The sequence below is a fragment of the Erpetoichthys calabaricus genome, chromosome 7 (genome assembly GCF_900747795.2).
Source record: "Erpetoichthys calabaricus chromosome 7, fErpCal1.3, whole genome shotgun sequence".
Taxonomy (NCBI): domain Eukaryota; kingdom Metazoa; phylum Chordata; class Cladistia; order Polypteriformes; family Polypteridae; genus Erpetoichthys; species Erpetoichthys calabaricus.
This window is the reverse complement of record NC_041400.2, coordinates 81,725,311-81,752,996: the sequence shown is the minus strand read 5'-3', so window position 1 is coordinate 81,752,996 and position 27,686 is coordinate 81,725,311. Positions and strand designations below refer to the sequence as shown.

Here is a 27,686-nt window from a genome sequence, read left to right as displayed (position 1 = left end):
CAAAGCAGGTTCATGATATCAAAATGGTATATTTACTTTCATTTTAAACATGCAGAGGAGGAGCAGACAAAGGGAAAACATAAAAGTACAAACTGTCCTCTGCTCCTGTGGATGTTCCTTAACAGGCATTACCCATCCATCAGATGGGTGGCATCCCCATTTGGTTACCATTCAAGTACAATCAAAATCTCTCCTTTTTCGACTCTTGTCTCTTTCAAAACTATCCTCATTTTTTCTCATCAATGAGCCTTTTTCTATACTCATTTCATTAATTGCATTAATATTTATTTATTTGGCTGACATCTTTATTATAGAGGAATTAAAACATTTGAGACACAATTGGTTTTGTTTTTTTTTCCAATTGATGCACAGGCAGGTGAAGCAACTTGCTCATGGTCACACAGTGTCAGTAGCAAGATTTGAACCCACAACTTTGAAGCCTTAACCACTACTTTACTGATTAGACCATGTCCCTAGGATTTTTTTTCTGGGTCAGAGGAGACCTTCTTTGGCTACACAAACTCCAATCAGTGCTTTCTCTGAAAGTGCCTGATTTATTTGCATTCCTGAATCCCATGATAGGGTTAACATTGTTACCTTTGAAACTGACAAAGGACCACATACTGCCATCTAGTGGACTGTCAGCATTCTAGTCACGCCCCCCTCAAGGACTTTTATTCTGTTTAAACATTTACCTTTAACAAGTTTACAAACTATGTCCCCCTGTTCTTGATGAATTCATATTAAAATAACAGCCTTGATCCACTGTGCTAATTCCCTGCATACTTTTAAAACACTTCAATCAGGGCTCCTCTTAATCTTCTTTTGCTTAAACTGAAATGGCTCAGCTCTTTTAATATTTTTTCATAATTCATACCTGTAGCCCTGCAATCAACCTAGTTACTCTTCTCTGGACTTTTTATAATGCTGCTATGGCTTTTTTGTATCCTGGACACTGAAACTGCACACAGTACTCCAGATGAGGCCTTAACAGTACGTTATAAAGCTTGACCATAACCTCCTTGGACTTATACTCAACACATTGTGCTATTCAGCCTAGCAATGGCTTCTGAATACTGTCTGGAAGTTGATAGTGTAAGGTCCACAAAGACTGCTAAATCCTTCTCATAAGATGTACTTTTTTCAGACCTTCCATTGCATATTCAAACCTAACATTTTTACTGTCTACATTCAATATTTTACATTTACTGACATAAAATTAATAATAATAATTGATTACATTTATATAGTGCTTTTCTCAGTACTCAAAGCGCTATCCACACAGGGAGGAACCGGGAAGCGAACCCACAATCTCCCACAGTCTCCTTACTGCAAGCAGCAGCACTACCACTGCGCCACCTGTTTCATCTGCTACAAATCTGCCCAAGCCTGTATGCTGTCCAGGTCCCTCTGTAATAGTTCAGATTATCGGCCAATCACCTATTTTGGTATTATCTGCAAAGTTAACCAGCTTGTTACTTATATCCCTATCCAAAACATTTATCTATATTAAAAGTAGCAGCGGCACTAACACTGGCCCTGTGGAACACCACTCTTAAAATCAGCCAATTCTGATTTTGACAAGGGTTCACCTACCATAACCCTCTGCTTCCTGTGTCTGAGTCAATTTTGCACTCATCTACAAAGATCACCCTAAACTCCCACTTCGTTTAGTTTGATGCCCAACCTTTCATATTGCACCTTATCAAATGCTTTCTGAAAGTCAAGATAAATACTATCACATGTTCCACTTTGATCATACCCTGTTGTTGCTTCCTCATAGAATTCTAGCATGTTAGTAAAAGATCCACATCCTTGCCTACAACCTCAGAATATTCAGAGACACAGAGCTGAAATCCCAGTTCTGGGGTTGATGCTACCGAACAGTGTGAACCCTTTACCTTATGCCTTGTGACCGTGACCCACCTATCTTTACCTGTCTGGTATGGAATCTCCTCTCACACCTCCTTAGGTGTGCACATTATCTCTCTAAAGGACACCTAGACCTCTACTACAACATAATGTTATGGGTAGGTATGGTGTGTTATAGTCTGGAAGATATTATTACAGTCAGTATTTTTTAAATGCACCTTTATTTAAAACAGTACAATGTTTTTATGAAGATGCAATTCCCTTCACCACAATGTAGGTGTATATTAGCCCTTATCAGCTTCTTGCAGGACAGTTATAGTTCCTCCCAGAGGTGTCCTAATGTGTATAATTAACTGTGCCCTGTCCATCCGCGGTATTATAAATAAAATTTTGAGAAATGGCACATAGCTACATCCTTTCTGGTGCTCATGAAGGAGTGTAGGACAATGTCAGCGGTCACCGGGTGACACGACTTGGGAGGATTTTAGATAGTGTTGGTGTTGTCTCTCCTCGACGGGCTCTCGGGGGGCTGTATCGCCAACCGCTCATCCATTTCCTCCGCAAGCGCTTGCTTGCTGCCGAGGGCTTCGAGGCAGCAAGATAGGGCACAGCAATAAATCCTTAAACACTGCATTTGTTTTTAAATATTTTTTTTTTTGCTGCTTTTGTTGTCACCTGAAGAGGCGCAGTTGAGGAAATCCTGTGCAGGTGTCAGGAAGCATACGTGAGTGAGAACTAGTGCCATTTGTTGAACAGGAGAACATGTGTGCGCGGAAAACTTCCTGGTTTAACACTAGAATTACAAAAGCCTACGAAAAAACTCATAGATCTGGCCTACTTTAAATCTGTTCGCACCTCTCCCTCAGCGTCTTTTGTCCTGTAAATGTGCCATCCCCCACCACCGCAGACCGTGCACAAACTTCTCCCAGCTCATGCCTTGATTGATTATCCGGGAGTGAAGTCCTGGAGTTTTAGAGTGGAAATAATAGATCGTTATTTGGAACACATGCATTTCATGTGTATTCCTTTTCTATAACAATCTGCGTAAACACATTGTTAAAACAGAAACGTTTTGTCATATTTTAGTAGTAAATGACAAAATGTTGGCATAAACTATATAATGTGTGAAGCCTGAAGTCCAAAGATCAAATAAACACTTTCACAAAAGGTTCAAGGACGATACAACAGCTTCCGCGACGTAGCGGTAAGATTTGCTGACTTGTAATCAAGAGTCCCCGGTTCGATCCCATCTGCCTCCTGTATTTGCCGTTTTCAGTAGTGAGCTGTTCTTATTGTTAATATTATACAGTACACACATACATTTGTTTTGCGTCTGTAACAGACAGTGTACATTTATAGTACTTGTGAAAGTTACCGTTTTTTTTCACTTTTATTCTCTCAGTCACAATCACAATACATACTTCCGCCCTAGGGATCTAACACTGTTAGTTTTTATTTGAAACTGCGAGTAACTGTAGATGTGAGTGATGTTTTGAGGCAATGGAACTGGACATTTTCTGATCTGGAGGGATAAAAGCTGGTGAATCTGCCTTCTTTGTATCTCACCATCACTTGATTTTTTTTATTCAGTTTTATTGAGTGTTCCTGCGACCGCTGAATTAGTATGCACCTTATGGTCTATGTCAAAAAATGTCAAAAAAAAAAAAAAAAAAAAGAAACATTGGTATACAGTATATGATATTTGGAATTATTCATTTTATGACCTGTATAGTACATTTCAGAAAAAATTGTGGCACGGATGCAACATTATTCATATTATAATTACACATTCTATTATCACACATAATAGAAACCACAGTATAGACAGAAGTGTGTGCATTGCAACAGGTACACACGTCGTAAATGTAGGAAGGACGGGTCCTTGCGTGTGTTTGAACTGTTAACATTTGAATGTGATGATTGCATATAGCGCTGAACTGACCACTCTGTACTATTCTTTCCTCTGCATGTCCTGGAGTACAAAAGAAACAGCAACATGTGGGGACTGGCAAGGTCAGGGAAAAAAAACACTCCGTGTAATGCGAATGAATATGAATAATGTTGCATCTGTGCCACAATGTTTTCCAAAATGTACTATACAGGTCATAAAATGAATAATTCCAAATATCATATATACCAATGTCTCTGTTTATTTTTTTTTTTTGACATCATAGACCATAAGGTGCATACTAATGAGCATGAACTCTCAATAAACTGAATACAAAAAAATCAAGTGACGGTGAGACACGAAGAAGGCGGATTCACCAGCATTTGTGTGTCAGCTTTTATCCCTCCAGATCAGAGAATGTCCAGTTCCATTTGCCTCAAAACACCACTCACATCTACAGTTACTTCCAGTTTCAAAAAAAAAACTAACAGCCTCAGATCCCTAGGGCGGAAGTATGTATCGCGATCATGACTGAGAGAATAAAAGTGAAAAAAAAAAAAATGGTAACTGTCACAGGTCCTATAAATGTACACCGTCTGTTACAGACGCAAACCAAATGTATGTGTGTACTGTATAATATTAACAATAAGAGCAGTTCACTACTGAAAACGGCAAATACAGGAGGCAGACGGGATCGAACCGGGCACTCTTGATTACAAGTCAGCAAATCTTACTGCTATGCCACGGAAGCTGTTGTATCGTCCTTGAACCTTTTGTGAAAGTGTTATTTTGATCTTTGGACTTCAGGCTTCACACATTATATAGTTTATGCCAACATTTTGTCATTTACTACTAAAATATGACAAACGTTTCTGTTTTAACAATGTGTTTACACTGATTATTATAGAAAAGGAACACACATGAAATGCATGTGTTCCAAATAACGATCTATTATTTCCATTCTAAAACTCCAAGAATTCACTCCTAGATAATCAGTCAAGGCATGAGCTGGGAGAACTTTGTGCACGGTCTGCGGCGGTGGGGGATGGAATAGCAGGCTGCTTGTCTTTATCGGCACATTTACAGGATAAAAGATGCTGAGGGAGAGGTGCGAACGGATTTAAGGTGGGCCAGATTTACGAGTTTTTTTGTAGGCTCTGGTAATTCTAGTGTTAAAGGGGCACGAGATGAGTGACAGGGGAATGGGTGTCCAGGACCCTTGTCAGCTGATTGTTTGAACTTATTTATAAAAGCCTTTTGGGAAAGTAGCAAGGGGGAAAAAAAGAAGGATAAGCTGTGAGTCTGTTAATAACAGAAATCTGTAGGGCGTAAACCACCCTGATGGAACAACAATTGGATGGGTGCAATTTTCACAGTAATTTTTTTTGTTTTATTACTTGAGATATTTTCTGTGCATTTTTAGAACATTCTATAAGCTGTTGGATTTTTTTCCTTTGCCTTCTTGCTGTTTTAGCTATTTATTGCACAATAAATTGTACATTTTGTCAAATTACATTTCTGTGTCTGCATCTCTTACTATCACACTGACCTTGGTCCCTCTATCAAGGACTTAGGGTCTGCCAGTTTGATCTGTTAAGGATCCGAGTGCCTGACAGTTTTATTTAAACAAAGATTGTAATTTTTTTTTAAAAAGTGCAAATCACCATGTTAATAATGGTTGCCTATATAATATAAGAAGGATAAGGTACTTTCTTTCCATTTAAACAGTGTTATTTTTTATTTAAACAAACTATTCAGATTTATATTTAAACAAACATGTAACTGCAATAGCAGCCTACAAATAATGTATAACAGATAAATAAAAAGCAAGTATAGGGACTCAGCTGTGAGGCAATGTAGGAAAGAAAGTGACGCTTGCTCGGTATTTGCATCATTATACTTTTAATACTTTAATACTTTTAATTGGAAGATGGCGCCGACTGGGGTGGCTGGCCATTTGCTCGTCTCTCTAGCCTATGTTTTAACTTTGTTTTTATGTTTTAGTTTATCCCAACGGCCACTGTCCTATGATCGTGAGTCTTTACTAAACATATTTTCTGGCTTGCTTTCCTCTCAATTTTCATCTCCTGATTGGATTTTTTGTGAACCTCCACCTTTGTTTTATTCATCTCCTGACTTCTTCACCTGGACGCCAGTGTTCACCTGTATCAGTGAGTTGAATGCCCCTCGGAGACCCAAACGCACCCGCCGCCGTCGTGGGAAAAGAGACGGAAATGCTGTTAAACAATGCCGACTCAAGTCCCAGAGCTCTGATTCCCGATGCCTGCGAGTCGTCTATGACCAATCTACTCCTGCTCAGGACTCCATCACTGGTTCATGGGCGCTGAACACCGGATTTAATTTCTCCATTTCAAGACAGCATCACTTTTTCTCGGCCTGCAATAGAGTAGTAAACACTGCTAATCTTCGCACGCTCACCCGTGCTTATCCTGCAACACGCTCTTCTACCTCTATCAAGGCTGCTCTCTTGAACATGAGATCAGTGTCTAATAAAACGTTTATTCTGTAAGACTTCATTACCTCAAATAATCTGGATTTCTTCTTCATCACGGAGACTTGGATTTTAAATGGTGACTCTTCTTGTTTTACTGACATGACTCCATCCGGTTATTCACTTTTAAACTCTCCTCGCCTGACACGTCGTGGAGGGGCATTGCCACTATTTTTTAAAAGTATGTTCTTGTGTCGGAGCCTTACAAGGGGTCCGTTTAGCAGCTTTGAACTTCAACTTTTCGAAGTGTGCAGCTCCCCTTCTCTGCTGTTTGCCGTGGTTTATAGACCTCCTGTAATTAATGATACTTTCATCTCTGAATTCTCTGATCTCTTGGCTGATATCACCCTCTCTCATGATAAAGTTTTTGTTGTTGATGATTTCAACATTCACATTTGTTGTCAATCGAAACCTTTGGTCAATGACTTTTTACCATTTTTGAACTCAATTGATTTTATACAGCATATTAATGTGCCAACCCACTCTCTCGGTCACACCCTTGATCTCGTTCTTACTCGTGATATTTCAGTGAATAATATTGATTTATGTGATGTTTCTTTTACTGATCATTATTCTATAATGATGGATCTGAATATTACTGTTGATGTCCCGACTAATAGCTGTCCCCCACGCTGCTCGCGCTTTTTAAATTCTTCTATTATATCTGATTTTAAAACCATTTTCTCTAGTCTTTATGTGCATGACCAAAATAATGGTATCGATGATTCTGTTGTAAAATTTAATTCTTCCTGTAAAATGATTTTAGACTCAATTGCTCCGCCCAAGATACGCTGTAATAAGGGTAGACCTGCTCCCTGTCTAAATGAAAATATACGATCACTGCGCCGCGCCTGTCGAACTGCTGGATGGTGTTGGAAAAAAGATGGACTGATTGTCTCTAAACAGATTTTTAGGACTTCTCTTGTCAATTTCCAGGTTGAAGTTAAGATAACGAAACAAAACTTCTTTGCCGATTAAGTATCCCGTCACTCAAAGAATCCTAGGGTCTTATTTAATTCAATTAATGTGGCCATTCACACCCACTCTGCGATGGGATCAAATTCATGTGACCAGTTTCTATCATTCTTTGTCAGCAAAATCAATACTATCCGCCGTGGCATTGTTCAAACGGGCTATGAACTTTCGACTGTTAATCATGACATTGTCTTAGAATCCTTTGATCTAGTCTCACTTTCACAGCTAAAAAGAACTATTGACACCCTTAAACCAGCCCCCAGTCCTCTGGATATTGTACCACCACGTCTCTTAGTGGAAGCCTTTGATGTGTTGGGCCCACCCTTACTAGCCATCATCAATGATTCTATTATTTCGGGGGTTGTGCCCTCATTTTTTAAACATGCTGCAGTCCATCCTCATCTGAAAATGGCAGAATTAGATCCTGGAGTTTTAGCCAATTTTCGTTCAATTTCCCAACTGCCATTTCTGGCTAAAATTCTAGAAAGAATTATTTATAATCAATTGGTTGATCACCTTAACTCCAATAATTTATTTGAGATCTACCAATCTGGCTTTAGGCGTTATCATAGTGTTGAAACAGCTCTCCTGAAAGTGTTCAACGACATCTTTCTTATTACTGACTCAGGTGATGCAGCAGTCCTTATCCTCCTTGACCTATCCGTTGCCTTTGACACCATTGACCATGAGATATTGCTATTGCGGCTTGAACATCTTGTTGAGCTTAAAGGGGCTGCTCTTAACTGGTTCAGGTCATATTTAACTGGTAGACACTTTTCAGTGACTTTTAATTCCTCTTCTTCATTTACTGCTCCTCTTAAATATGGTGTTCCTCAGGGATCCATTTTGGGTCCTATTTTATTCTCCATATACCTTCACCCTATTGGAGCAATTTTTAGGAAATTTAACATTTCTTTTCACTGCTATGCTGATGATACTCAGGTTTATATTCCTGTCTGCAACTCTACAACTGTCTGTCTGAACTAAGATCCTGGATGGCTAATAATTTTCTTGATCTAAATCAAAATAAAACAGAGGTGCTTATAGTGGGTCCATCAGCTAAAGCCCAAATTGGTCTTGGACTTCTCGGCTCTTTCTCTGTCTTTTCCAAATCTCAAGTCCGCAATCTTGGTGTTACCTTTGATAGTAACCTCTCTTTGAGAAACAAGTAAATTCTGTAGTCAAGAGTTGCTTTTTCCAACTTCGTCTATTAGGTAAGATAAAGCCTTTTTTATCTTCTAGGGATCTTGAGATAGCTACTCATGCGTTTATTTTTTCTCACCTCGATTACTGCAACTCGCTGTATTCTGGGATTAATAAATCCCTGATACACAGGTTACAGTTGGTCCAAAATGCTGCCGCTCGCTTTCTGGTTGGGGCAAGAAAGTATGACTCTGTTTCTCCTATTTTAGCTTCTTTACACTGGCTGCCTGTCAGTTTTCGAATTGACTTTAAAATCTTGCTGCTAGTTTTTAAATCTTTACATGGGCTTGCCCCTGATTTATCTGAACTGTGTGTTTTACATCAGCCATCTAGAGTGCTTAGATCTTCTGGTCAGCTGTCTCTGGTTGTCCCTCGTACCAAGTGTAAAACCAAGGGGAACAGGGCTTTTGCAGCTGCTGCGCCTCGCCTGTGGAACTCTTTACCTCATCATATACTGTAAAGGAGTCGTCTACAATTGAACTGTTCAAAACAAGATTGAAGACTCATTTCTATTCACTTGCATTCCGTGACCTTCAGTAATACTGATGGTTTTCTCTTTGTGATTATATAATATTACTTCTATTTTTTATGTATATTACATTACTTCTATTTATTATGTATTTTATTTTACATTCATATATTTTATTTCTATTTATGTTAATTGTTTTGTTTTTCTTTTATTCTATTATTGTAAAGCACTTTGGCCACAGCATTACTATGTTGTTTTAAATGTGCTACATAAATAAATTGACATTGACATTACTTCTGACTGCGTACTTTACAGTTAAAAAATAAAATGTCATTTTTTTTCAGCCAAAAATTGAAATGCTTTTATGTAGAGAAAAAATGTGATGCTAATGCTTATTGTTGTTCCATAGATCGCTTGCAAGAACTGAACATGTTTAATTAATAAACAGGCAAATAAGTCTGATCTTTGGTACTATATGTAATAGTCTACTAATGCAAAGTCTTTAAAATGTGACTGTTTGATGGCCACACATACTGTACGTTTTTATAGAAGATTAACCATTCTTGCAAGATAACACTCTGGCTGCATCAGTACTGTTATAGGTGTCGACAATACTGGTCTCAGTATCTCCTGGTATCAGATCGAAAACAAAATTGCCAGTATTGCCAGCCTGGCATGCTATGACATTTGTATTGTTATTGTAGAAATAGAAATTTATTCTGTGCTATTAAAATAATATGATAAATTGATTAATAAACATAACGTGCCCCTCCTCGAACCGCCACCTTATCGTGGTGGAGGGGTTTGCGTGTCCCAATGATCCTAGGAGCTTTGTTGTCTGGGGCTTTATGCCCTTGGTAGGGCCACCCAAGGCAAACTGGTCCTAGGTGAGGGATGAGACAAAGAGCGGTTCAAACCTCCATGATCCATCCATCCATCCATTGTCTCCCGCTTATCCGAGGTCGGGTCGCGGGGGGCAGCAGCTTGAGCAGAGATGCCCAGACTTCCCTCTCCCCGGCCACTTCTTCTAGCTCTTCCGGGAGAATCCCAAGGCGTTCCCAGGCCAGTCGAGAGACATAGTCCCTCCAGCGTGTCCTGGGTCTTCCCCGGGGCCCTCCTCCCGGTTGGACGTGCCTGGAACACCTCGCCAGGGAGGCGTCCAGGAGTCATCCTGATCAGATGCCCGAGCCACCTCATCTGACTCCTCTCGATGCGGAGGAGCAGCGGCTCTACTCTGAGCCCCTCCCGGATGACTGAGCTTCTCACCCTATCTTTAAGGGAAAGCCCAGACACCCTGCGGAGGAAACTCATTTCAGCCGCTTGTATTCGCGATCTCGTTCTTTCGGTCACTACCCATAGCTCATGACCATAGGTGAGGGTAGGAACATAGATCGACTGGTAAATTGAGAGCTCCATGATGAATACAAAATTTGCACAGCGCTTTCCCTTGCCCGGGACGTGGGTCACCGGGGCCCCCTTCTGGAGCCAGGCCTGGAGGTGGGGCTTGATGGCGAGCGCCTGGTGGCTGGGCTTGCACCCATGGGCTTGGCCGGGCACAGCCCGAAGAGGCAACGTGGGTCCCCTTTCCCATGGGCTCACCACCTACGGGAGGGGCCAAGGAGGTCGGATGAAGTGTGAGTTGGGTGGTGGCCGAAGGCGGGGACCTTGGTGGTCTGATCCTCGGTTACAGAAGCTGGCTCTTGGGACGTGGAATGTCACCTCTCTGAAGGGGAAGGAGCCTGAGCTAGTGCGCGAGGTCAAGAGGTTCCGGCTAGATATAGTCGGGCTCACCTCGACGCACAGCTTGGACTCTGAAACCAATCTCCTTGAGAGGGGCTGGACTCTCTACCACTCTGGAGTTGCCCCCAGTGAGAGGCGCCGAGCGGGTGTGGGCATACTTATTGCCCTCCGACTTGGAGCCTGTACATTGGGGTTTACCCCGGTGGACGAGAGGGTAGCCTCCCTCCGCCTTGGGGGGGGGGGACGGGTCCTAACTGTTGTTTGTGCGTATGCACCGAACAGCGGTTCGGAGTACCCACCCTTTTGGAGTCCCTGGAGGGGGTGCTGGAGGGCACACCTTCTGGGGACTCCCTCATACTGCTGGGAGACTTCAATGCTCACGTGGGCAATTACAGTGAGACCTGGAAGGGCGTGATTGGGAGGAATGGCCCCCCCGATCTGAACCCGAGTGGTGTTTTTGTTATTGGACTTCTGTGCTCGTCACGGATTGTCCATAACGAACACCATGTTCAAGCATAGGGGTGTTCATATGTGCACTTGGCACCAGGACACCCTAGGCCTCAGTTCGATGATCGACTCTGTGGTCGTGTCGTCGGACTTGCGGCCACATGTCTTGGACACTCGGGTGAAGAGAGGGGTGGAGCTGTCAACTGATCACCACCTGGTGGTGAGTTGGCTCCGATGGTGGGGGAGGATGCCGGTCAGGCCTGGTAGGCCCAAACGTGTTGTGAGGGTCTGCTGGGAACATCTGGCAGAGCCCCCTGTCAGAAGTAGCTTCAACTCCCACCTCCGGCAGAACTTCGACCATGTCCCGAGGGAGGTGGGGGACATTGAGTCCGAATGGGGCCATGTTCCATGCCTCTATTGTTGAGGCGGCTGACCGGAAGCTGTGGCCGTAAGGTAGTCGGTGCCTGTCGTGGCGGCAATCCCCGAACCCGTTGGTGGACACCAGTGGTGAAGGATGCCGTCAAGCTGAAGAAGGAGTCCTACCGGTCCCTTTTGTCCTGTGTGACTCTGGAGGCAGCTGATAGGTACCGGCAGGCCAAGCGGAATGCGGCTTCGGTGGTTGCTGAGGCAAAAACTCGGGCATGGGAGGAGTTTGGGGAGGCCATGGAGAATGACTTTCGGACGGCTTCGAGGAGATTCTGGTCCACCGTCCGGCGTCTCAGGAGGGGGAAGCACTGCTGTGTCAACACTGTGTATGGTGGGGGATAGTGCGCTGCTGACCTCGACTCGGGACGTTGTGGGTCGGTGGGGGGAGTACTTCGAAGACCTCCTCAATTCCACTAACATGCCTTCCAATGAGAAAGCAGAGCCTGGGGACTCGGAGGTGGGCTCCCCCATCTCTGGGACTGAGGTCACCGAGGTGATCAAAAAAACTCCTTGGTGGCAGGGCCCCGGGGGTGGATGAGATACGCCCGGAGTTCCTCAAGGCTCTGGATGTTGTAGGGCTGTCTTGGTTGACATGTCTCTGCAACATCGCATGGACATCAGGGACAGTGCCTCTGGATTGGCAGACTGGGGTGGTGGTCCCTCTCTTTAAGAAGGGGGACCGGAGGGTGTGTTCAAACTACAGAGGGATCACACTCCTCAGCCTCCCTGGGAAAAATCTATTCGGGGGGTTCTGGAGAGGGAGGGTCCGTCGGATAGTCGAACCTCGGATTCAGGAGGAACAGTGTGGTTTTCGTCCTGGTCACAGAACAGTGGACCAGCTCTACACCCTTAGCAGGGTCCTGGAGGGTGCATGGGAGTTCGCCCAACCAGTCTACATGTGTTTTTGTGGACTTGGAAAAGGCATTCGACCATGTCCCTCAGGGAATCCTGTGGGGGGTGCTCCGAGAGTATGGGGTACCGGACCCCCTGATAAGAGCTGGTCAGTCCCTGTACAACTGGTGTCAGAGCTTGGTCCGCATTGCCAGCAGTAAGTCGAACCCGTTTCCAGTGAGAGTTGGACTCCGCCAGGGCTGCTCTTTGTCACCAATTCTGTTCATAACTTTTATGGACAGAATTTCTAGGTGCAGCAAGGGTGTTGAGGGGGTCCGGCTTGGTGGACTCAGGATTGGGTCACTGCTTTTTGCAGATGATGTTGTCCTGTTTGCTTCATCAGGCCGTGATCTTCAGCTCTCTCTGGATCGGTTCGCAGCTGAGTGTGAAGCGGCTGGATGGGAATCAGCACCTCCAAATCCGAGACCATGGTCCTCAGCCAGAAAGGGTGGAGTGCCCTCTCAGGGTTGGGAGCGAGATCCTGCCTCAAGTGGAGGAGTTCAAGTATCTCGGGGTCTTGTTCACCGAGTGAGGGAAGAATGGAGCGTGAGATTGACAGGCGGATCGGTGCGGCGTCCGCAGTGATGCAGGCTCCGCATCGGTCTGTCGTGGTGAAAAAGGAGCTGAGCCATAAGGCAAAGCTCTCAATTTAACAGTCGATCTATGTTCCTACCCTCACCTATGGTCATGAGCTATGGGTATTGACCGAAAGAACAAGATCGCGAATACAAGTGGCTGAAATGAGTTTTCTCCGCAGGGTGTCTGGGCTCTCCCTTAAAGATAGGGTGAGAAGCTCAATCATCCGGGGAGGGGCTCAGAGTAGAGCCGCTGCTCCTCCGCATCGAGAGGAGTCAGATGAGGTGGCTCGGGCATCTGATCAGGATGCCTCCTGGACGCCTCCCTGCTGAGGTGTTCCGGGCACGTCCGACCGGGAGGAGGCCCCGGGGAAGACCCAGGACACGCTGGAGGGACTATGTCTCCCGGCTGGCCTGGGAACGCCTTGGGATTCCCCCGGAAGAACTAGAAGAAGTGGCCGGGGAGAGGGAAGTCTGGGCATCTCTGCTCAAGCGCTGCCCCTCGCGACCCAAACTTGGATAAGTGGAAGAGGATGGAAACATAACGTGAACATTACTAGGCTCTGTTATCACTGATGTCAAGGCAAATGCCGAGTCCTATTAAAAAGATATTGGTTGGGCAATTAAGACAAAAATGAACAAAAAATATTAAATATAAGTGAATAAACATTATATGAAATATGGACAGCTTTAAAATTCTCTGTAATTTTAAGATTCACATTAGGACTTTATAGAGTATTTTTTGGGGCATTTTTTGGCATTTTTAGAACATTTGGGAATCAAACTCTTATATCCATAACACATTTGCATGACCAAACTGTTAAAACTCGATTATGTATTTCCACTCATTTTCTAAGAAACATAAATCCTACATGTCTCCTTTTAGAATACAAGCATGTTTCTACATTGTCAAGTAAACTGCAATTTAACTGTGAGATTTCGAACATGAAAGTTGTTACCTCAGCCATTGTAAAAATGATTTTTATTTTTTTTTCAGCTCTCCATTCATTTTCTTCACATTCTGCTCTTAATCATGCCAGCAGACAATTAAACATTTTATTTTTGCAGGCAACTAAATGCATTATTTTTGACCCAGAAATGTTAGTTTTAGTTCAATTGTGGCATCTTTCCTAATCCAAAAAGTTAAACAATTCACAAATGGCAATGTTCTTAAACTGCTTCAGACAAAACTATATAAAAAAAACTGAGAATGACAAGAGTTTAAGATATCCTCTCTCTTTTCCATTTCATAAATTAGAAACATTTTTGTTAAATGTTTCATAAGTTGTGAGTCCTGTTCAAACAGTGAAACATCTGATAATTTATACTGTGAAGTCATTACTACCTGTCTTTGGGGAAAAAAACATCACAGAAACAGCTCTTCGTGACAGGCGCTTTCAGTGTGAACTGGCTGCTTGTGAACTTACAGTTATCCCTGAGCCGTTTCATGCTATCTGTATGGGATGGCATAATTAATTAAGACGCTACCTAGAGTGGGATATGGCCAGCCATTCATCCCGGCCAATACCCCCAGGCCGCTAGGTGGAGACCTCCTTGAAGCGTGGAAGTGCTCGAATGCCAGCAGGGAATTATGGACAGTGGACTTTTAATTCACAGCCCTGCTGGATACCATGGGGGCCGCCAGAGAACGCTGCAGGGAGGAGTAAGGACTATTTTCCCTACACCCTGGAAGTACGTCCCAGTCACATGGGCAGAAGAAATGACGTGCCTCCAGGATGAAAAAGAAGAGTTTTGATCTGACCCGGAAGTGCTAAGAAGTCACATGGAGTGAGGGTTCAGAAGCACTTCTGGGTCACAGACTCTAAAAGGACTTTAGGAGATCCCAGACGTTGAGCTGAGTTGGGAGGCAGGGGTGGCTAAGCGTCTGGGAGAGTGGAGGATTGTATTGATTATTGTTTAGTGTATTATTGTAGATTTATTGAGTATTGTGGAGAGGAGGGTGCTTTGTGTACTTATTTATAATAATAAATATTATTATTGGACTTTTACCTGGTGTCTGACGTGTGGTCTGAGGGTTCAAGGGGTCGACAGGCGCCCTTATCTGTCACACTAGATACATGCAATATCCCTATGGTCAGGTTTTTGGCAAGCCAAGATCAAAATTCATTTTGCATTAATTGATGATTTTCCTAATGTAACTGGTGCAAATGACTGCATACATTGTAATAAAGGCACCATGACAGAATGAATTTGCTTTTGTAAACAGCACTTTCCTTCAAATAATATACAGTTAATTTGTGATGCTTCAATATGGTATAAATAACGTTACTGCAGGTGCTGCGACTCAACCTACGATTAATTTATTTTATAAAATAGTGTGGAAGCAAACTTTAGGGTCATGCTGTGTGTAATGATTGGTTTCTTGGTTAGTAAGCCTAATTGTTAGGATTGCAATTAAGTTCAGCACATTACAAATAACTTTCTTTCAGGTGGTAGTGGGTACACCACAAGAGAGGATATATAATGAAAGACATTCCTATACACGATCAGTGGTTGAACCTTTATTTATTATAAAAGTCATATATTATAATATGCTTTGTACATCACTTTGGATAAAGTTATCTGCTAGTTAGTCTGTGCACTGTTATATGGCCCCACAACGGTTTGATGCATTGTGATGGCTTGTGAATTATTCCACAACATAATGTAGAAACATGTATTGCCACTGCCAACCGATTTAGGTTAAAATGAAATGCACTGATGATCCAGACCCTGTCTGTCAGGACATAACAAAATGGCAGTTCAAAGACATTTGGATGTTGTATATCAAATATAAAGAGACTTGTATGTATTACAAAATTTACTTGGAAAAATGATTTTATTCTTTGAGAAGTTCAATAAAAATGTTCTAAATATACCACTGGTCTGTGCATACAGCCAGTGTCGACTCATGCTAGTGGTATTCTGGGCAATGCCTGACAAGAGGAGGAGGAGGTTGGGAGCATGCGCTGATTACAGCACGTTGCCACACCCACCACATGTCGAACCACCCGTATTGGGATCTGAATGCAACGGTTTATACCTCAGCACCACACTTTGCTCTCCAAACTAAGCTACTGTCATTTTCTCCCACTCTTGGCATTTTCTTTTATTTATGACTCTGCAGGAGAGACCAACAAAAAGAATATTTTTGCAGTTTTCCGTTTCAGTTAGTAATACCCTCAAAGTTCACAGGTGGTGATATGGAGTGGCTAAAGGCACGTTCTTCAGCACATAGCTTTAAGTTGATTTGAGATTTATAAAAGAACTTGGTGTGGCATACATATGGTTGTGTAAGTCTGATTTTTTTTTTTGCATACATCATTTTTTACCTTCGAGAATAAGTAAAATCTAAGCCAAAGTTTTATATATGAGGCCCATATCTGTAATTGTCAGTTTTCAGGTTGGTCATAATGCTGCTGCTCAGATCATGATAAGGGAGAACACCAGTGATAATCTCATGCATAATAACAGTTTCTAATTGATAGATTTGGCATCAGTATCCTAACTGCACTGCTAGGTGAGGAAATATAAAGTAGCATTACCTTTCCACTTTAGTTTGCTGCTGCAGCCTTTCTAAAAAAAAAGTAAATAGTGGGCCTTAGTAATATATCACTTTATTGTTGTAAAAATGTCAACTCCATATAATATAATTTTGTGGAGCTATATCAAGTCAAGTCAAGTTGGGGAACATGCACTGGTACAGTGTGTTGCCGCACCCACTACACAGCGAAACAACTCGGGATCCCGGTTTGCAACCCCCGAGGCAGACACGTGGTCCAGTCCCACCCTCCGGAAATGACCCTCTATCTGCCGCAGCCAGGTGTTACTTGGGCAACCTCTTGGTCTGGTCCAGCCACTTGGGTCCCCAACAATGAGGATCTTATGAGCTGGATCACCCTCTGGGAAACGCGCCACATGGCCATAGTGCCGAAACTGACGCTCCCTCACAATGCAGGTAATGTGCCTCATTTGGAACTCCATGAGCAACCGCTCATTCGACACAAAGTCAAACCAACGGTACCCAAGGATTTTCCGGAGAGACACAGTACCAAAGGAGTCCAGTCTTCGTCTCAGGTCACTGGTTAGCGTCCATGTCTCGCAACCATATAGCAAGACAGGAAGCACCAGGACCCTAAAGACTTGGCCCTTCGTCCTTTTGCATAGATATCCGGAGCGCCACACACCCCTTTCCAGCGACCTCATGGCCCCCCATGCTCTCCCAATCCGTCTACTGACTTCATAGGAAGAGTCGCCAGAGACATGAATGTCACTGCCAAGGTAAGTAAACCTCTCAACAAGGTCAACATTCTATGCAAAGAAACACACTGCTGATGGCTGTGCCCAAGAGGTCATTAAAGGCCTGGATCTTGCTTTTTATCCAGGACACTCGCAAGTCCAGACACTCAGAATCCTCGCTCAGTCTCTCAAGCGCCCTGATCAGAGCCTCCATGGACTCCGCGAAGATCACAGCATCGTCAGCAAAGTCAAGATCCGTGAACCTTTTTTCACCAACAGATGTCCCACAAGCCGCTGGACCCCACAACCTTGCCCAACACCGCAGTCCATACAAGCATTGAACAGAGTTGGTGCAAGAACACACCCTGACGAACCCCAGAATCAATTGGGAAAAACGCAGAGGTCCTGCCTCCACTCTGCACAGCACTCACAGTACCAGTGTACAGGCCGGCCATGATATCCAGCAACCTCGAGGGGATCCTGCGAATCCTCAGGATGTCCCACAGGGGCAGCTCGATCAACTGAGTTGAACGCTTTATGAAAATTGACAAAGGCTGCAAGAAAACGCTGCCGATATTTGTGTTTGCGATCCATGAGTACCCTCAGTGCCAGGATGTGGTCGATGGTAGACTTCTTAGGCGTAAAACCAGACTGTTCCGGTCGCTGGTAGGTAAGCAAGTGATCACGGGATCCTATTGAGGACAACCCTAGCAAGGACCTTACCCAGCACCGAGAGCAGTGTTATCCCCCTGTAGTTGCTGCAGTCCAGGTGATCACCCCATCCCTTTCCAGATAGGGACAACAAGTCCCGTTTTCCAGTCAGTTGGGATGATGTTAGTCTCCCAAATGGAAGCAAAGATTGCTTGCAATGCCAGGAGGACAGCCTTACCACCAGCCTGGAGAAGCTCACCCCGGATACCACAGATCCCTGCAGCCTTTCCCCCCCTCAGATGGTTCACCACCTGTGCAATCTCAGTGAGATTGGGTGGTTCACAGCTAATTGGAGGAATCAGCCTCAAGAACCGTGGACCCAGAGATATCCAACATTCTAGCCAGAGGATCAGCTTTGAACATCTGCTCAAAGTAGCCAGCACAGTGGGTCACAACGTGCAGTGTCACCCGTAAGGACGTTCCATCATCTGTCCTGACTGCGACTCTCCGGGTAACAGATTCAGATGTGCGTAATGCTTCGATTCCTCTGTAAGGCCGGATGTGGGTCGCTAGACCACAGATTTGGTGTGTCACTTACTCACAGATTCCTCTAACAAAACGCCTCTTTATCTGCCCTCAGAGCCCTCCGCAGCCGTCGCTTCTCAGTTCCCGGTTGCCATTGAGCCGTGTGCTGTGACTCCTCTCGATGATATCCAGGGTGCCCCTGAGAGATGAAACACCTCCTTCTGGGAACACCGGTTAACACCAACACAACCCTCAGCAACCTTCAGGGTCTTGTCACGGGAGGTCTCCCATATCACATTAGGATCGGCAGTCATACCCAAATCTAAAAGTTCCTCACACAAACTGCGTGCAAACTCATTAGAAACAGCCTGGTCTTGGAGTATGGCCAAGTCCAGGCTCATTTTCCTAGTAGGTGGTAACCTACTGGAGCTAAGCTGGATCCTAAGAGTAGCAACAACAAGTCTGTGGTCAGAATTCATAAACTGGGCACTTCTGTAGACCCTGCAGTTTTGCAAGAACCTCCAGCGTCTGCCCACAAGGATGTGATCGATCTCCTTTACCGCACCACCAGTATTGGAGTACCAAGTCCAACGATGGAGTTCAGGGCGCTGGAACCAGGATCCAACCATTCGCAGCCCCTGACCTTTTGCAAAGTCAAGGAACATGGAGCCACTTTTACCACAGTCCCCAGACCCATGGGGACCGAGACAATCCTCATAGCCAGCCCTGTCAGTCAACCATGACCAGAGGAGTGTCACCTCGTGGGCACCCATCAACCACCGAGCAAAGTTGCGAATAAAATGTCTCCCTCACTGAGACAACAGACAAGGCACCCCAGAGAGTGCTGTAATCTGAGTCTCATAATACACTCGTTGAAAGGAGTGACATCGGACCACCATCGGAAGAAGCCAATCCGCTACAGCAACAGCTACTCCCCGAATATGACAGCCATAAGACCAACCAGACCAATAAAAGGTGTATCTACCTACAGAGATCTGGCCAGTCCCCGGTCTGCGCACCTCAGAGAGTGCTACCACTGAGTTTACGCAGCTCCTCTGCCAGCAGAGGAAGATGATCATCTTGCTGGAGACACAAGATGTTCCATGGCCCCACCCGTATGGGCCGCCTCAAATTGGGACCCAAGTGCTGCTGTGTAGCGGGCGACGCCTCAGCACCACACCAGTTCCGATCCCCAACAGACCTGACCCTATTGGCTCTCCAACGATTTCGACTTTTCCAGGGATGGGGCTCCCAAGGGCTTTCCCCCAACCTCAGAGAGTGCTGCCACTGAGTTTACGCAGCTCCTCTGCCAGCAGAGGAAGATGATCATCTTGCTGGAGAGACAAGATGTTCCATGCGCCCACCCGTATGGGCCGCCTCAAATTGGGACCCAAGTGCTGCTGTGTAGCGGGCGACGCCTCAGCACCACACCAGTTCCGATCCCCAACAGACCTGACCCTATTGGCTCTCCAACGATTTCGACTTTTCCAGGGATGGGGCTCCCAAGGGCTTTCCCCCATTCCCTTCATGATGCGAGCAGCCTTCCTATGGGCGGCTTCAGCAGAGCTACTCCCGCGGAGAGCAAAAATGAGTCCTTTCTGTAGTCTCTGAGCTTTGTGAAGTTTTTTTACAGTGGCTGCAGCACCAATCCTGCCACCAACCCCTATGATTTCCCTGCGAGTTGGAGGACCACTTGCAGGGCCAGATGCAGTTTAATGTCATACCCAGGACTACCTAGGAGCTATATAAACAATAAAAATCAGTTCAAACATATAAAGGCAAGAGAAATGGAAATCATTATTCCCAACCAGCCCATATCCAACTAAAAACAATAATACTTTTAAATATATTCATGAAAATAATGTAGATAATTATTAAGGTCATGATGATGTGAAACTCACACATTTTGCAGCCTATGAATGAGTGCTTTCATGAAATCTGGTAGATGCAGTGGATTCAGAAAATATTCGGACCCCCTTCATTTTCTGTATCCTTTATTGTGTTGCAGATTTAATTTTAAATAGATAATTTTGCTATTTTGCATTTATCCCCTCAATTCTGACCATTCCTCCCTGTCCCTGCCATAGCAGATGCTGCCACCATCATTCTTCACCATAGGGATGTAATTAGGCAGGTGCTGAGCAGTGCCTAGTCCTTGCCAGACATAGTGGTTGGAGTTCTGCCAAAAGAGCTAAATTTTTTGTCTCTTCTGACCAGAGAACCGGTCACATGCCTTTTACTTAAGTGTGCCTTCAGTCTAGCTACTCTACCATAAATGCCTGATTGATGGAGTGCTGCTAAGATGGTTGTTCTTCTGACAGATTCTCCCATCTCAGCAAAGGACTTCCAAAGCTCTGTTAGAGTGACAGTTGGGTTTCTTGGTCAAATCTGAGACCAAAGCCCTTCTTGCCTGGTTACTCAGTTTGGCCGAACAGCCAACTCTAAGAATATTTCTGGTGGTTTCAAAACTTTTTCAATTTTCACAATTATTGAGGCCACTATGTTGTTTGGGAATGGGTCAAAAGCTTTAGAAATGGTTTAATAACCTTGCCCTGATTTACATCTTATCACAATTTTATCATGGAGTTCTACAGATAGTTCCTTGGATTTTATAGCTTGTTTTTTTTCCTGACATGCAGTGTAAACTGTAGGACCTCATATACACAGGTGTGTGCCTTTCTAAATAATTTCTAATCAACTCAATATGCTACAGGCGGACTCTAATCAAATAATTAAAGCATCAGGATGTATCTCACCACGTTTTGGAGTGGCCACAGCACAGGGTTTGAACACATAAATACATTTCAGTTTTATGATTTTTAATAAATTTGCAAATCTTTCTGAAAACAGGTTTTCACTTTGTCATTATGGATTACCGAGTTTGGATTAATGGCAAAAATGGCAAATTTATCCATTTAAAATTAAATCTACAACACAGTAAAGTGTGCAGGAAGTGAAAAGTCTGAATATTTTGAAAACCCACTGTATATTCCAGGCATTTATTATAAACAAGAATGTTTGGACAATGGAAAGGTAGAGCGTGATGAGTTACAAGAGATCTTCAGTGGCTTTGTGTTTGAATCTGTTTTCTTTCCTTGCCATGTGATCTGTATTATAGTTTGTTATGGAAAAGATCAAAACACTTCCGGTAAAGAATCTGTATAAAGGTCATAATTTCCTTTGACAGATATGTATACAAAGAATTAAAAGAAGTATAGAATTCTCTCATGTTAAATATTAGACTTCAGTTTAGGTTTTTAGAAAATTTTAGACCAGTGTTTCTCAACCTTTTTGTTGTAGTGACCCACTTTTTCCATTTAAATTTCTTCTAGACCCATCAAAAGTGGGTGGGGTTCTTCCTTGCTGAATCAAGCACAACCATCAAAGCTGGTTTCCTACTTACTGAAGCTGGCAAGATTGTTGGAGCATTCATTGTCTACCTGGGCAAATCATGCACATTGTCAAAGTGTGTGGGATAGGGTGTTTGGTTGAGGTGTGGGTTAAGCGTGATCATCAGAGAGGCAACAAACTACTAATATAAACAACAGCAACTTGTGACCCACTGGCAGCAGCCCATGACCCAGCCCAGCAGTCAAGAAACACTGTTTCAGATTATGTTCTGAATCTTTTAAAGTCATTTAAATTGTTTACTTTAAACAACATCTTTTCTTAAAAATGTATACAAATAAAATGTACTACATGCATTCTCTTCATACATATCCTTAGTAAAGGGCATTATGAAGCCATTACCTGAACTGATTCTTTAAATAAACAAACCACTTCCGCTTTACTGCCTTATACATTACTATTGTAAGTATACCAACCCCATCCTTCTTGTCTCGCTCCAAGGCTCCATGTAGAATTCTAGTGAAACTTCTTCATTCTCATCTAGCCACTGCCAACACAAATGGTTCAAACCACCTGGGGGCCAAAAAAAGTCATTCATATTAGTCACAACAATTGTGACACAACACAACATTGCTAATCTAATTTAAATAATTCCAGGCCATTTACTTACACAGGATAATCTGGGATGACACCCCTTTCACTGCTGGCAGATCCTTTACATATTCATTGTGCAGCCACTTTAACCTTAAAGTGCAGATTCATGTAATCAGCACTCTTGCATAATCTAGGCTTTTTCATGTTCTGTAGCAACAAACAAAAATTAGAAGTTAGTATTATGTAAAATGATTTCACTAATATGAACTACAGTAAGTATCTACAAGGAGAAAAACGCATGCATGGGGTGTGCAGTAGTGACAGTTTGAAGAAACTTGAAATCATTAGATGAAATGGTCAACTTTAGGACACTTTCAGGAAATCATATTTCAGCTTCTTATTTATCTGATAAAATATATCTGTAGGTAGGCGCCGCCGTGAGTGGCAGCCTTTCCAGCAGCTCCATGTAGGACTTTATCTTTCTACCTTTTTCTTTAACTCTCTGATCACTCCTACCGCTTTCTTTTATGTGGGACTCGTTTCCTGGACACTTTTTACTACTTGGACAGGGATTTTTTACACGCCAAGACTCGCCTACTTCAGGTAGTCAACTTCTAGCAAAGAACAAAGCCCGTGCCGGTGTGGTTCCCTATTTACCTGAAGAGGTAAGAAGGCCGTATCGTGGGCAGCAGAGGGAGTGGCGATACAAGCCTTCGGTGCCTTCTGTGATCCTGGTAATAATGATACTCACTACCAAATAAGATCGATGAACTGGCTGTGCTGGTGAAAAAATGTCAGGACCCTACAGAGAATGCAGTTTGTTGTGTTTTTGTGAAATGTCGCTAACAACTAGCATCCCCAGATTGCTAATTGGAGCTACACCCTGTTTAGCACTATTAGTGCGGACAGAGACCCAAATACCTGGCGGGAAGCAGAAAGGAGGAGGACTCGCTTCTCTAGGTGAACACAAGGTGTGCAACCCTGGACATGTATAACGTCAAAATCCTCCATCTTGCTGCAGGGACATCGACTGTGTGGCCGTAAGACAGCATCCCCCTATACTTGCCCCAGAGAGTTTCGCCAGGTCATTGTTGTTATTGTTTACATCCCTCCTCTACGCGGATGTGGGAGATAGCGGGTGACATTATCCACTGACCGCTGTTCATAAAACTACAAACAACAGCACCCCGAGGCGCTTATGCTAATCTCTGGAGATTTATAACCATGTGAACACCTGGACAAAACATTACCTGCCTTCTCCCAGTATGTGGATTGTAACACCCGGGGAAATAGGATTATTGACCTACTTTATGCAAACATTAAGGATGCATACAGCACACCCCGCTGCTGTGCTTGGGAAAGGCAGATCATAACCTGGTTCTGCTTCAGCCTCACTACAAACCAAGAGTGAGGGGAGCTACCTACAACCACATGCTCATTCTGGAAGTGGTCTCCTGAGGCAGAGCAGGCTTCCTGAGAGACTGCTTTGAAACTATGGACTGGGGATATCCTGCACGGGGTCACATAGTGAGAACATTGAGGAGGTTGTTGACTGCACTACTGACTACATCAACTTCTGTATGGACATTGTAGTTCCAGTAAGAACAGTAACGCTGCTATGCTAACAACAAGCCATGGATTACAAGTGACATCAAGGGCCTTTGAACCAGAAGAAAAGGGGCTTTTAAAGGCGGTGATCAGCATGAGCTCAAGCGTGTGCAGAAGGAACTCCGAGTCCAGCTCAGGGCGGCGAAGGAGCAGTACAGGAGAAAGCTGGAACAAAAGTTGCAGAATAACAGCATGAAGGAAGTGTGGGATGGGATGAAGATCATCACTGGCTGCAGCTCGAAGCAGGGTGCCTCCATTGAGGGGATAGACAGGAGAAAGCAAACCTGATGACCACAACTTTTTTAGCTGTATGACCACCCTAACCCACTCTCACTCTCACCTCAGAGTACTGCATCCTCCACCCATCCTTCTGCTTGATACCAGCAGAGGAGAGAGTTTTCGTCCACCCCACAATTACAGCAGCCCAGGTAAGCAGAGAGCTGAGGAGACTTTGTGCCAGCAAAGCTGTGGGTCCCAGATGGAGTATCGCTACGACTGTTGAAGGCCTGTGCGTTGGAGCTGGGGGAGTCCTCTACAGAGCATCTTCAACCTGAGCCTGGAACAGGGGAGAGTACCGAGGCATTGGAAAACATCTTGCATTACCCCAGTCCAAAGGTATCACGTCCTGGTCAGCTGAATGACTTCAGGCCTGTTGCCCCTGACGTCACATGTGATGAAGACCATGGAGCAACTGCTGCTTCACCACCTGAGGCCACAGGTCCGCCACGCCCTCAACTCTCTGCAGTTTCGCATACCAGAGAAGGTGGGGGTGGAGGATGCTACACCGATCCCTCTCCCACTTGGACAGAGGCAGTGGTGCTGTAAGAATTATGTTTCTGGACTTCTCTAGCACCTTCAACACCATCCAGCCTCTGCTTCCTTAGGGACAAGCTGACAGAGATGGGAGTAGATTCATACCTGGGTGGCATGGATCGTGAACTATCTTACAGACAGACCTCAGTATGTGCGTCTCGGAACTGCAGGTATGACACTGGTGGTCAGCAGCACAGGAGCGACGCAGGGGACTGTGCTTTCTCCGGTCCTGTTCAGCCTATATACATCGGACTTCCAATACAACTTGGAGTCCTACCATGTGCAAAAGTTCGCTGACGACACTGCTATCGTGGGCTGCATCAGGAGTGGCAGGAGGAGAAGTATAGGAACCTAATCAAGGACTTTGTTAAATGGTGCAACTCAAACCACCTACAACTGAACACCAGCAAAACCAAAGAGCTAGTGGTGGATTTTAGGAGGCCCAGGCCCCTCACAGACCCCGTGATTATCAGAGGTGATTGTGTGCAGAGGGTACAGACCTATAAATACCTTGGAGTGCAGCTGGATGATAAACTGGACTGGACTGCCAATACTGATGCTCTGTGCAAGAGAGGACAGAGCCGACTATACTTCCTTAGAAGGCTGGCGTCTTTCAACATCTGCAATAAGATGCTGCAGATGTTCTATCAGACGGTTGTGGCAAGCATTCTATTCTACGCGGTGGTGTGCTGGGGAGGCAGCATAAAGAAGAGGGACGCCTCACGCCTGGACAAACTGGTGAGGAAGGCAGGCTCTATTGTAGGCATGGAGCTGGACAGTTTGACATCCGTGGCAGAGCAACGGGCGCTGAGCAGGCTCCTGTCAATCATGGAGAATCCACTGCATCCACTGAACAGTATCATCTCCAGACAGAGGAGCAGCTTCAGCGACAGACTGCTGTCACTGTCCTGCTCCACTGACAGACTGAGGAGATCGTTCCGCCCCCACACTATGCGACTCTTCAGTTCCACAGGAGGTAAACGTTCACATTATACAATGTTATTGACTGTTATACCTGCCTCACACTCTCCGCCTTGCATTTTTTAACTTGCACTGCATTTTTATCACTCTTTAATTAATATTGTTTTTATCAGTATGCTGCTGCTGGAGTATGTAAATTTCCCCTTGGGGATTAATAAAGTATCTATCTATCTATCTATCTATCTATCTATCTATCTATCTATCTATCTATCTATCTATCTATCTATCTATCTATCTATCTATCTAAAATACTTGTGTCTGCAAAGGTTCTGCTAAAATCCTTCAATCACCACTAAATAATATGGTTATTGCAGCATAGACCCAGTTGTCTTGCATTCATATGTACATCTTTTATTTATCTTATTTAGGGCTTTACCACATCTGCTAAAACTTCACCTTACTAAAATTAAACTTTGACCTGCGTTATTTTTGCTTATACACTATGCTAAAATGGTGAAATCAAAGTCAAAGTCAAAGCGAACTTTATTGTCATCTCAACCATATACAAGTATACAGACAGACGAAATTGCGAAGCTCAGGGTCCACAGTGTAACAACATTAAATGCAAATAATAAATTAAAAATAGAATTAAAATTAAAGTTTTAAATTTAAAATTATAGCACAAACAAGACAAGACATTGTGAAAAGACAAGACAAAGAAGTATCAGCAATATTGACATGTAGTAAGCAATATGAACATTGATGCAATGTATAGTATTTGCAATCTAGATACATAAATATAGTCAATAGATATGTAATATAATAAATAAATAAATAAATAAAGCATTATATTCAAAACATCCTCAGAAAGTTGCAATGTATGTGCTTGAAAAAGACTTGCATTCAAATCCTGTTTTAAATAAATGGCGACTCCCCTGCCTTTTCATTTTTGCCTGTCATTCCTAAACAATGTATACTTATCTATGATATACTCATGCCTTCCTTATTATTTAGCTACTATAAGGCATGCAGTTTTACTGTATTTTTACTTTGACCTTTAAGCAGTGGACTAGGACTTACTGTATATTTTACTTATATTCATTTTTATACTACTGCCTGTCCCTTTATGCAAAGATTTAAACCTAGCCTGTCCTAAAGTTTTTGCCCACTGTAAACAATCTTCAACTAACATACTCTTGTGCCTCACCAATACACTGGCCTTTCTGTTCAAATCACAGTGGAACAGGTCCACAGAAATGACAGCCTGCTTTTATTTATGTTTATTTGTTCTAACTTCACAGTGATAATTGGACTCAGTCATTCACTGGCCACAAGCCCATACACCCTTACTGGAAGGTCTACTACCTGTGCAACTAGAAGGCAGCACACTGAAAGAAAAATACCCAAAAAAGACATAAATCGTTTGCAACTAGTGCAGAATGCAGCTGCTAGAATCCTAACTAGGAAAAGAAAATCTGAGCACATTTCTCCAGTTTTGATGTCACTACACTGGTTACCTGTGTCATTCAGGATTAACTTTAAAATTCTGCTTATGGTTTATAAAGCCTTAAATAATCTTGCCCCATCTTATATATCGGAATGTCTGACATCTTATACTCCAAATCGTAACCTCAGATCCTCAAATGAGTGTCTCCTTAGAATTCCAAGAGCAAAACTTAAAAGAAGTGGTGAGGCGGCCTTCTGCTGTTATGCACCTAAAATCTGGCATAGCCTGCCAGTAGGAATTCGCCAGGCTAATACAGTGGAGCACTTTAAAAAACTGCTGAAAACACATTATTTTTAACATGGCCTTCTCATAACTTCACTGTAATTTAATCCTGATACTCTGTATATCCAATTCATTATAATAACTATTCATGGTGGCTCTAAAATCTGTACTAACCCCTACTCTCTCTTCTGTTTCCTTTTCCAGTGTCCCTTTTGGTGGTGGCTCCACCACCATCTACTCAAAGCACCGTGATGTTCCAA

At 43.7% G+C, this 27,686-nt stretch overlaps 1 protein-coding gene across 1 annotated transcript in view; it reads right to left on the bottom strand.

Annotated features, from left to right (window-relative positions):
• Window positions 1–27,686, bottom strand: part of LOC114654212 (protein unc-13 homolog B-like) — an 837,814-nt gene that overhangs the window by 149,949 nt on the left and 660,179 nt on the right. Inside the window, 6 exon segments of the mRNA XM_051929449.1 lie at window positions 22,238–22,272; window positions 22,275–22,311; window positions 22,313–22,334; window positions 22,432–22,457; window positions 22,460–22,501; window positions 22,503–22,562. Coding sequence (XP_051785409.1) covers window positions 22,238–22,272; window positions 22,275–22,311; window positions 22,313–22,334; window positions 22,432–22,457; window positions 22,460–22,501; window positions 22,503–22,562 — 222 coding nt within the window.